We start from the raw sequence: 12300 nt of genomic DNA, 5'->3' as shown, positions 1-12300 counted from the left end.
GAGGTTTACCAGGATGTTGCCTGGCATGGAGGGGAGGTCCTATGAGGAGAGGCTGAGGGATTTGGGGTTGTTTTCGCTGGAAAGAAGGCGGCTAAGAGGGGATCTTATTGAAACATATAAGATGATTAGAGGTCTAGATAGGGTGGATAGTGATAGCCTTTTTCCTCTGATGGAGAAATCTAGCACGAGGGGGCATGGCTTTAAATTAAGGGGGGGTAGTTATAGGACGGATGTCAGGGGTAGGTTCTTTACCCAGAGGGTGGTGAGGGATTGGAATGCCCTGCCTGCTGCAGTTGTAAGTGCGCCTAGTTTGGGGGCGTTTAAGAGATCCGTGGATAGGTTTATGGACAAAAAGGGATTGGTTTAGGTTAGTGGGTCATTGTTTTTTAACTGGTCGGCGCAACATCGTGGGCCGAAGGGCCTGTTCTGCGCTGTAATGTTCTATGTTCTATGTTCTATTAACTTCATTAAAAGGCATGAAGGTGGATAGGCGATGGCAACAGTGCGTGTGTGGGTGGGGGTGGGGGGATGTGTGCACGGGGAGGGTGGTGCGCGCATGGAGGGAGCACTTGCGGGGGGAGGGGAGGGGGGAGTGCGTGCTGGGGCGAGCACTTACCTGCGGGGCGGGGGGCAGAGCACCGGTGGGGATAGCGCCTGTGGTGGGGTGGGGAGCGCTTGCGGGGAAGGAACGTGGCCCCCCAGGGTGGGGGGAGGAGCACCTGTAGAAGGGTGGGCAGCAGCTGCAGGGAGCAGCGCGTGCGGGGGGAGGGCAGCACGTGCGGGGAGGGCAGCGCATGCGGGAGAGGAGTGTGTGTGCTGGGGAGCGCGTGCGCTGGGGAGCGCATGCAGGGGGGAGAAGCGCATGCGGGGGGGGGATAGCACATGCAGGGGGGGTGGATAGCGCATGTGGGGGGGGGATAGCGCATGCAGGGGAGTGCACATGTGTGGAAACATGGTGTTGAGACAGAGGATCACCCAATATCACACTGAATGGCAGAGCAGGATTTACAGCCCAGTAACCTCTTCCTGCTCTGGTTTCCTAGGTGTCTATGTTTCAGAGTTAATGTTTCTGATCCACTGTCCAATTCTGAAGGGCATCAATGATTTCTCTCCTTCATATACTGCCAGACCTACTGAGTGACATAGAAACATGGAAAATAGGTGCCAGCGTAGGCCATTCGGCCCTTTGAGCCATTCCATATGATCATAGCTGATCATGCACATTCAGTGTCCCACTTCTGCTTTCTTTCATTAACAAGGCTAAAGAGGTATGGCGAGAACGCTCCCTCTTGAACATATCTAACAAACCGGCCCTAACAGCTTTCTGTCAGAGTTGAGGAGGAACTTCTTCACTCAAAGGGTGGTGAATCGCTGGAATTCTCTGCCCGTTGAAGTGGTGGAGGCTGCCTCGCTAAATATATTTAAGTCACGGGTAGATATGTTTTTGACAGACAAGGGAATTAAGGGTTATGGGGAGAAAGCAGGAAAGTGGAACTGATCCACTTCAGATCAGCCATGATCTTATTGAATGGCGGGGCAGGCTCGAAGGGGTAGATGGCCTACTCCTGCTCCTATTTCTTATGTTCTTATGTGGTTGAGAATTCCACAGGTTCACAATTCTCTGAGTGAAGAGGTTCTTCCTCATCTCAGTCCTGAATGGTTTACCCCTTATTCTTAGACTGTGACCCCTAGCTCTGCACTTCCCCAACATCGGGAGATTTCTTCCCGCATTTAGCCTGTCCAGTCCCATCAGGATTTTATACGTTTCTATGAGATCCCCTCTCATTCTAAATTCCAGTGAGTACAAGCTCACTCAATCCAGTCTCTCTTCATTTGTCAGTCCTGCCATTCCAGGAATCAGTTTGGTGAAGCTTTGCTGGACATCTCAATAGCAAGAATGTCCTTCCTCAGACTGGGAACCAAAACAGCACACAATACTCAACGTAAGGCCTCATCAAGGCCCTGCAGAACCCCAGCAAGACATCCTTACTCCTGTACTCAAATCCTCTTGCTATGAAGGCCAGCATGCCATTGGCTTGCCTCACTGCCTGCTGTAACTTTGGTAACTGTTTCACCATGACACCCAGGTCACGTTCACTTCCTCTAAACTGCCACCATTTAGATAATAATCTTCCTTCCTATTTTTGCCACCAAAATGGATAACCTCAAATTTATCCACATTATATTGCATTTGGCAAGTATTTGCCCACTCAGCCAAGCTGTCCAAGTTACCCTGCAGCCTCTTAGCATCTTCCTCACAGTACACACTACCACCCAGCTAAGTTTCATCTGCAAATCTGGAGATATTGCACTCATTTCCATCACCCAAATCATTAATGTACATTGTGAATAGATGGAGTCCCAGCTCTGAACCCTGCGGTACCACAAGTCACTGCCTGCCACTTTTCCCACACTCTGCTTCCCATCTGCCAACGCGTTCTCTATCCACGTCAATATATTACCCCAATACCATGAGCTTTAATTTTGCTCACTAATTTCTTGTGTGGGACCTTGTCAAAAGCCTTTTGAAAGTCCAGATATACACAACATGAACTGGTTCAGCCTTGTCCACTCTACTGGTCATATCCTCAAAAAATTCCAGAAGATTTGTCAAGCACGATTTCCCTTTAGTGAATCCATGCTGACTGGGACTGACCCTGTCACCGCTTTCCACATGCTCAGTCATTGTATCCTTAATAACTGACCGCAGCATTGTCCCCACCGCTGATGTAAGGTTAACCGGTCTATAATTCCCAGTTTTCTCTCTCCTTTTTTAAAAAGTGGGGTTACATTTAATAATCCTCCAATTCATTAGAACTCTTCCAGAGTCTACAGAATGCTGGAAAATGATCACCAATCTGTCCACTATTTCTCAGGCCACTTCATTAAGTACTCTGGGATGCAGAGCACAGTATCAGGCTGTGGGGACTTATCGAGTTTTAATCCCAGCAATTTCCTCAATACAATATCTTGACTAATAAGGATTTCCTTCAGTTCCTCCTTCATGCTAAACCTCTGTCCCCCAGTATTTCTGATGTGGAGATGCCAGCGTTGGACTGGGGTGGGCACAGTAAGAAGTCTCACAATACCAGGTTAAAGTCCTACAGGTTTATTTGCAATCACAAGCTTTCGGAGCACTGACTTACCTGATGAAGAAGCAGTGCTCCAAAAGCTCGTGATACTAAATAAACCTGTAGCACTTTAACCTGACGTCGTGAAACTTCTTACTATGCCCAGTATTTCTGGAAGGTTATTTGTGTCCTCATTAGTGAAGTATTTGTTCAGCTGCTCTGCCATCTCTTTGTCGCCTATTATGAATTCATCTGATTCTAACTGTAAGGGACCTACATTTGTCTTCACTGGTCTTTTTCTCGTCACATATCTAGAGAAGCTTTTGTAGTCATAAAATCAGAGAATCATACAGCGCAGAAGAGGCCTTCAGCCCATTGAATCCACATCGACATATTAGAAACACCGGAACTCCCACCTAATCCCATCTGCCAACACTTGGCCCATAGCCCTGAATGTTATGATGTACCAAGTGTGCATCCAGCTACTTTTTTAAGAATGTGAGGTAACCCACCTCCACTGCCCTCCTGGGTAGCATATTCCAGACCGTCATCACCCTCTGGGTAATTTTTTTTTCTCACATCCCCCCTAAACCTTCTGTCCCTCACCTTGAACCTATGTCCCCTCAAGACTGACCCTTCAGCTAAGGGTATTAGCTGCTCCCTGTCCGCCCTATCCATGCCCCTCAAAACCTTGTACACCTCAATCAGGTCATCTGATTACTAGGATGTTACCAGGACTTGATGATTTGAGTTATAAGGAGGGACTGGATAGACTGGGACTTTTTTCTCTGGAAGGTAGAAGGCTGAGGGTGAACATAAGAACATAAGAAATAGGAGCAGGAGTAGGCCATCTAGCCCTTCGAGCCTGCCCCACCATTCAATAAGATCATGGCTGATCTGAGGTGGATCATTTCCACTTTCCCGCCTTCTCCCCATAACCCTTAATTCCCTTGTCTATCAGAAATCTATCTACCAGTAACTTAAATCTATTCTACATGGTAGCCTCCACCACTTCAATGAGCAGAGAGTTCCAGAGATTCACCACCCTTTGAATGAAGAAGTTCCTCCTCAACTCCATTCTAAACTGCCCCTCCCTTATTTTGAGGCTGTGCCCTCTAGTTCTTATAGGGGTTGATAAAATAACAAGGGTTTAGATCAGCTAGATAGTCAATATCTTTTCCCAAAGATAGGGGAGTCTAAAACTAGAGGGCCTAGGTTTAAGGTGAGAGAGGAGAGATACCAAAGTATTACAGAGGCAATTTTTTCACACAGAGGTTGATGAGTGTCTGGAACAAACTGCCTGAGGTAATAGTAGAGGCGGGCACAATTTTGCTTTTTAAAAAGCATTTAGGCAGTTACATGGGTAAGATAGGTGTAGAGGAATATGGGCCAAATGCGGGCAACTGGGACTAGCTTCAGGGTTTAAAAAAAGGGCGGCATCGGCAAGTTGGGCCAAAGGGCCTGTTTCCATGCTGTAAGCCTCAACGACTCTATGACACTCCTTCAGTCTTCTCTCTCTAACGAAAACAGCCCAAGCTTATGCAACCTCTCTTCATAACTTAAATGTTCCATCCCAGGCAGCATCCTGGTAAATCTCCTCTGCACCCCACTCTGTACAATCACATCCTTCCTATAATGTGGCGACCAGAACTACACACAGTACTCTAGCTGTGGCCTCACCAAAGTGCTATACAACTCCAACATAATTCCAAGCAGTGACTATTGATACAGAAGTTAACTGCAGAATAGCAAAGGCAAGTTCTGCTTTTGGTAGACTACGCTCCACTGTATGGGAACATCGAGGAAGCAGCCCAGCAACAAAACTGAAAGTCTACAGTGCCGCGGTACTCACTACCCTCCTGTATGCCTGTGAAACATGGACTGTGTATCGAAGGCATGCAAGACAGCTCAATCATTTCCACATGACTTGACTTCGCAGAATATTACACATCAGATGGCAAGACAAAGTACCAGACACTGAAGTTCTCTCTAGAGCAAATCTATCATCAGTCCACACACTGCTGATGAGAGCGCAGACCCGGTGGGCAGGTCATGTCATCCATGTCAGACGAGCGCATACCCAAGCAGCTCTTTTTTGGGGAACTCTCTGCTGGAAGACACTCGCATGGAGGGCAGAAGAAACATTTCAAAGACACACTCAAAGCCTCCCTGAAGTCGCTTGACATTGACACGACCACCTAGGAAATGTTGGCACAAAACCGCCCTACCTGGCACTGCCTCATCCACAAAGGCTGTCATGCTTACAAAGCATGGTGTATTGCTGAAGCATAACTTAAGCGCGAGCTGCACAAGTCCAGAGCCACCGGCGCAACAACTACAGTGTCTACACAAGTCTGTCCAATATGTGCCAGGACATTCTGTGCCCGAATTGTCATGATCAATCATCTTCAGACACGCTGCAACCAGCCTCAAAATGACTAATGGTGTCGAGGTCCTCATCAATGATGACGGACGAACAACAACAATACAACTCCAACATAATTTCCTTGCTTTTATAATCTATGGCTCGACTGATAAAGGTAAATGTCCTATATGCCTTTTCACCACCGCACTAACGTCCTTCCACTTTCAGAGGTCTGTGGACAAACACACCAAGCTCCTTTTGTTCCACAGAACATCCGAATGTCCTACCATTCATTGAATACTTTCTTGATAGAGGTTTATAAAATGTTGAGAGGAATAGATAGGGTGGATTCTCAGAGGCTATTTCCAGGGCTGAAATGGTCGCTACGAGAGGACACAAGTTTAAGGTGCTGGGAAGCAAGTACAGAGGAGATAAGAACATAAGAACATAAGAAATAGGAGCAGGAGTAGGCCATCTAGCCCTTCGAGCCTGCCCCGCCATTCAATAAGATCATGGCTGAAAGTTTTTCACTCAGAGGGTGGTGAATGAGTGGAATCGGCTGCCGTCAGTGGTGGTAGAGGCGAACTCGCTGGGGTCTTTTAAAAGATTTCTGGATGAGTATGTGGGATCTAATGGCATTGGGAGTTACAGATAGTTCTATGGCTTGGTAGGTATAAATGCGATCGGCGCAACTTGTGGGCCGAAGGGCCTGTTTGTGCTGTATTGTTCTATGTTCTATATATTATTCCTTCCAAAATGTGTCACCTCACATTTTTCAGGGTTAAATTTCATCTGCCACTTACCTGCCCATTTGATCATTCCACCTATATCTTTTTGTAGCCCAAGACTCTCTATCTCACTGATAACCACCCAGCCAATATTTGTGTCTTTATGTTTTCTGCAAACTTACTCTTGTATTCTACTTTCCCCTTCTGAATTAAACCCGTTGTCCTCCTCAGCTGGATTTTAACTTTCTCCCAGTCCTCAGGTTTGCTGCTTTTTCTAGCATTTTCTGTTCTTAATATCCTTTCCTGCACAGGTTCTTGCAACAAATCCTTGTTTGCTCATAATCGCTGTCACTTCCAGCCATGCCTTATGGCTTATAGGAGCTGGAGTTTAGAAGCATGAGAGGAGATCCATTCGAGGTAATAACATTTTAAAAGGGATTGATAAAGTAAATACAGACCAAAGGTTTTCTCTTGTGGGGCGATCTCGAACAAGACCTCACAGGTGTGCGGTTAGAGGGATCAAGGAGAATGGATAGAAAGTGGAAGTGGGACACTGAAAGTGCATGATGAGCCACGATCATATTGAATAGTGGTGCAGACTTGAAGGGCCAAATAGCCTACTCCTGCACTTATTTTCAATGTTTGTATGTGTAGGCTGAGAGGCAGTAGATTTAAAACTGAGATGAGGAGCAACTGCTTCTTGCACAGGGTGGTGAATTTGTGGAACTCGCTGCCCCTTGGCACGGTGGAGTCAGAATCATTGAATGGTTTCAGGAAGTAGATACATTTTTCATAAAAGGGATAAGGTGGATAATGAAGGAGGTGAAGGAAAGTGTTAAACTAAAAGCGGAGGAATTTAGAGTAGCTAAGAGTAGTGGGCGAGAAGAGGATTGGGAGAGGTTTAAATGTCAACAAAGATTGACAAAGGAGTTGATAAGGAAGGGTAGGAGAAACTATGAAGCTGGGCTAGCGCTTAATATAAAAAAGGATAGCAAGAGTTTTTATAAATATATAAAAAGGAAGAGGCTGGCTAGGGTGAACGTTGGATCCTTAGAGGATGAGAGGGGGGACTTAGTGGTAGGGGATGGGGAAATGGCTGAGGTCTTGAATAACTTTTTTGTTTCGGTCTTCACGGAGGAAGACGTGAACAATTTGCTGGGTGTTAGCGATGGAAAGGTGGTAGGACTGGAGGGTCTCAATGACATCACTGTAACTAGAGAGGCGGTACTCGACAGACTGGAGGGACTGATTGTGGACAAGTCCCCAGGACCAGATGGAATGCATCCGAGGGTTCTGAAAGAAATGGCAGAGGTGATAGTGGATGCCTTGGTGGTTATTTTCCAGACGTTGCTGGATTCCGGGGAAGTGCCGGAAGATTGGAAAGCGGCTAATGTTACGCCGTTGTTTAAGAAGGGTGCCAGGCAAAAGGCAGGGAATTATAGGCCGGTTAGTTTAATGTCTGTTGTAGGTAAAATGTTAGAATCCGTCATCAAGGAGGAAATGGCGAGGCATCTTGAGGGGAATTGCTTGGTAGAGCTGACGCAGCACGGTTTCATAAGAACATAAGAACATAAGAAATAGGAGCAGGAGTAGGCCATCTAGCCCTTCGAGCCTGCCCCGCCATTCAATAAGATCATGGCTGATCTGTTGTGGCTCAGTTCCACTTTCCCGCCCTCTCCCCATAACCCTTAATCCCCTCTCTTATCAAAAACCCATCAACCCGCTTCTTAAAAATATTTAGCGAGGCAGCCTCCACCACTTCAACGGGCAGAGAATTCCAGAGATTCACCACCCTTTGAGTGAAGAAGTTCCTCCTCAACTCCGTTCTAAACCGCCTCCCCTTTATCTTGAGGCTGTGCCCCCTAGTCCTACTGTCTTTTTTGAGCGGGAAGAGTCTCTCCACCTCTATCCTATCCATCCCATTCATCATCTTATACGTCTCAATGAGATCTCCCCTCATTCTTCTAAACTCTAAAAGTCGTGTCTGACAAATTTATTGGAGTTCTATGAGGATGTGTCTAGGGCGGTGGATAGAGGAGAGCCGGTGGATGTGGTCTTTCTTGATTTTCAGAAGGCGTTTGACAAGGTACCTCACAAGAGGTTACTGCAGAAGGTAAGGGGGCATGGAGTTGGGGGTAGGGTGTTAGTGTGGATAGAGGATTGGTTGTCAAATAGGAGGCAGAGAGTGGGGATCAACGGGTGCTATTCGGATTGGCGGATGGTGACTAGTGGAGTGCCCCAGGGGTCGGTGCTGGGGCCTCAGCTATTTACCATTTATTTAGATGATCTGGAGGAGGGAACCGAGTGTAGGGTGTCGAAATTTGCTGATGACACCAAGACTGGTGGAACGGCAAATTGCGCGGAGGGTGTGGAGAGTCTGCAGAAGGATCTAGATAGGCTGGGCGAATGGGCCAGGTAATGGCAAATGGAATTTAATGTTGGCAAGTGCGAGGTGGTCCACTTTGGTAGGAATAATGGTAGGAAGGACTATTACTTACGTGGCGAAAAACTGCAGCAGGCGACGGTGCAGAGGGACCTCGGGGTCCTTGTGCATGAGTCGCAAAAACCCAACCTGCAGGTGCAGCAGGTGGTCAGGAAGGCTAATGGGATGCTGGCCTTCATAGCGAGGGGGATTGAATATAAGTAGGGAGGTCTTGCTGCGGCTGTATAGGGCATTGGTGAGGCCGCAGCTGGAGTACTGTGTGCAGTTTTGGGCGCCGCACTTACGCAAGGATATTTTGGCCTTGGAGGGAATGCAGAGGAGGTTTACTAGGCTGATACCAGAGTTGAGGGGGTTGAGCTATGAGGAGAGGCTGAATAAACTAGGCTTGTACTCATTAGAGTTTAGAAGAATGAGGGGAGATCTCATTGAGACATATAAGATGATGAATGGGATGGATAAGATAGAGGTGGAGAGACTCTTCCCGCTCAGAAAGGACAGTAGGACTAGGGGGCACAGCCTCAAGATAAAGGGGGGGGGGGGGGGCGGTTTAGAACGGAGTTGAGGAGGAACTTCTTCACTCAAAGGGTGGTGAATCTCTGGAATTCTCTGCCTGTTGAGGTGGTGGAGGCTGCCTCGCTAACTATTTTTAAGACGCGGATTGATGGGTTTTTGATAAGCGAGCGGATTAACGGTTATGGGGAGAGGGCGGGAATGTGGAACTGAGCCACGACAGATCAGCCATAATCTTACTGAATGGCGGGGCAGGCTCGAAGGGCTAGATGGCCTATTCCTGCTCCTATTTCTTATGTTCTTATGTTCTTATGAGATATGGGGAACAGGCGGCGAGGTGGATTTGAGACCAGGGAGAGATCACCCATGATCTGATTGAATGGCAGAACAGTCTCGAAGGGCTGAGTTTGCTGATTTCTGCTCCTAATTTCTATGTTTCTATGCTTTCTTGCTCCGTCTTGTTGTTCTACTCCCATCTGCTGAAAGCAAGGCACATATTCTCTCTTTTACCGCTTGCAAGAGAAACTCCAGGGAGGTATCACTGAATCCTAAAGTGAGCGCCCCTGATTGACATTGCCTTTGCTGGTGAACTCTCTGCATTGCCTGTGTCTTTAAAAATGACTGCCTGAAACAAGCAGCCAGCTGTAGGGCATATTCACTGCCATTAATGGGCCGCTGGTGAAATGTCAGCATTTTAACAGAGATATTGTGACATTAATGCCCCTTTAAGAAAGATTTTTTAAAAAGCTGATTTCTGCAGCTGACAGTTTCAGTGTTGTTATTGTTGCCTGGCCAATTACCAGGTGCATTTTTATTGCAAATTCAACGGGGTTGTTTGCTTTTATTTTGGGTCTTTTATGACTCTGTTTGTTATGAGGGGGGAAAACTGGTCAGGTAGGAAGGTCTGTTTTATTTTAGGCTCTGAGCTGGAGGGTTGAGTTGGGTTTCGAAGGGAGTGGATATCAGACTGAAAGCGGTGTTTCTCTCTCTCCATCTGCTGTGGGGTTTCTGACCTGAACCATTACAATACCAGACAGCCCCCTCCCCCCAGACACAAACCCAGACAGACACCCCAACACAAACCCCCCGACACTGAGATACTCCTCCCTGGCTGCTCCTGTCAGCACGGAGAGGGTCACTCTGTGTGTGTGTGTGTGGGTGGGGAAGGGACGTTTAACCCAGAAAGCTGCGGCTTCTCCCCCGGTGCCCCATCCCGGGGGCCGGAGGCGATTCCCAGCTGGAATTGCGGCAGCTTTAGGAATTCTCTCTCGCGCTGATTCCTCTCTGACCCGGAAATTTAACCGGAAAATGTCTTTAGCTCAGCGTCTGAGTGTGATCCAGCAGAGATCCCTCTGGGATCTTACCTTCTTCAGGGATTGGTGAGGAGCTGCAGGGGAAAGCTGCAGGAAATTGCCCAGGAAGCTGAGGTTGGTGGGTCCAGGCGGGAAGGAGGCGGCTCTCCTGTTCCTCACAAGGTGCACAGCAAAGCAGAGGAAAAACGCAACTGCTATCCAAATGGACAGCCAGGCCAGAGACAAAATCATCTCAGACACCCTCCGAACCATCTACAAAATCAAACCAAGCAGCATTCCTGTCTGTATTTAGGGCAGCTGCATCGACTTAATAACATAGCTATTTTGGGCGTTCCAACACCCTGCATGACCCCTACTTATCTTGGTCCAACACACACTCACTCTGGCAGAAACCCAAATTCCTGTAATATTCTGCATTTATAAATAACAAATTCACTGAGGCGATAGACTGGAAAAGCTGGGATTATTCTCCCTAGAGCAGAGAAGGTTAAAGAGAGACTTGATAGAGGCAAAGTCATTAAGGATTTTGATAGAGAGGGTGAAACTTTCCACTGGCGATTGAGCGGATAACCAGAATGCACAGATGGAAGATAATTGTCAAAAGAACTGCAGGGATGGTGAGGATTTTTCTGCAGCGAGTTGTTGTGATCTGGACCATTAACACTCAAAAGGAAATTGAATGACAGGGAAATATTTAAAGTGTTAGGAGAAAGAGACGAGAGAAATGGGACTAACTTCTTAGTGCTAAGAATGTGAATTTCTTTCATAGAGCCAGCTTTATACAATGGGCCAAAAGTATTCCTGTGCTATGAGATGCTCTGATTTTAAATAACAAACAAAATTAATTTCCTCAATCATCCTGCAACAAACCACTTAACACTTCCAAATTCCTAAACTTAATAAGAACTAGTTCTTAAAATAACAAGGAATTATTTACTGTTTACCTATTTTCATCTTTTAACCTTGGCTAATTTTTCCTGATAGTCGTCTTCCTCAGGAGAGGGTAAAGAGGGAGACATTTGAGTGATTCCCCAATCTTGTCCATTCCCCCTTCCCCATTTCCAGCAAGAATAGAGAATTTGGTGTTTAGCCATTCACCTCAGCAGTGCTGGAAAATTCTAGCTGCAGATGAGGTCAGAGATTTTCGGCAATCATTTCTGGTGATAGTCTTTACTCAACTTAACAACAGTATTGTAGATGCTAACCCCAGTCTAGACTACATCACTCCAATATCCCATGCTCCATGGACCTGTCTTCCCATCCATCACTTCCAGGGCTGCTTCCCTGCTTAGATTATGTCGCTCCATCCCCTTCCATTTCCACCTTTAGATCTCTGCGTGATATTTACAAACACATCAGAAGTAAAAACCTCACCCCAAAATCTATCTGACAGTAATCAGTCGAACAAACGGAAGGCATGCGTTCACCACAAGTGGCTACAAAACACCAGTAAGGTACTTTTCAAATGTAGTCACTGTTGTAATGTAGGAAGCACAGCAGCAAATGTGAACACGGTAATTTCCCAGAAATGACAGTGAGAAATCTCCAAATCATTATTTTACTGATGTTGGTTGAGGGATAAATATTGCTGCAGGACTGTGAGGAGAACCTTCTTTTTCAACCATGGTCATGGAATCTCAACACTATGTGAGGGCACAGGCTTATCTGAATACAGCATGCAGAAACAGCACCTCCAACAGTGCAGAACCTACATCACCCTGGCATTTCGACACTTGCTCAGTACAACTCTTCCATCCATGCATCAGATTATATGGAATAGGAGCAGGAGTAGGCCACTCAACCTCTCAAGCCTCCTTTGCTATTCAATAATATCACAGCTGATTTAATTGTGGCCTTAATTCCGCTTTTC

At 46.7% G+C, this 12300-nt stretch overlaps 1 protein-coding gene across 4 annotated transcripts in view; it reads right to left on the bottom strand.

Annotated features, from left to right (window-relative positions):
• LOC145337711 (cytochrome P450 2J2-like) overlaps positions 1-10682 on the bottom strand; it is a 165285-nt gene extending 154603 nt beyond the window's left edge. For 3 of the 4 annotated variants that reach the window (XM_080182544.1, XM_080182545.1, XM_080182543.1), the window contains exon 1: positions 10482-10680. In XM_080182544.1, coding sequence (XP_080038670.1) covers positions 10482-10661 — 180 coding nt within the window. In that variant the 5' untranslated portion in view covers positions 10662-10680. Of the gene's footprint in view, positions 1-10481 lie in introns of all 4 variants that reach the window. The other variant, XM_080182542.1, reaches the window with a different exon arrangement.
• Between the last annotated feature and the right edge of the window lie 1618 nt (positions 10683-12300).

Source organism: Carcharhinus amblyrhynchos, unplaced genomic scaffold (assembly GCF_965287045.1).
Source record: "Carcharhinus amblyrhynchos unplaced genomic scaffold, sCarAmb.v2.hapA scaffold_65, whole genome shotgun sequence".
Lineage (NCBI taxonomy): Eukaryota > Metazoa > Chordata > Chondrichthyes > Carcharhiniformes > Carcharhinidae > Carcharhinus > Carcharhinus amblyrhynchos.
This window is presented reverse-complemented; position numbering and strand designations above follow the sequence as displayed.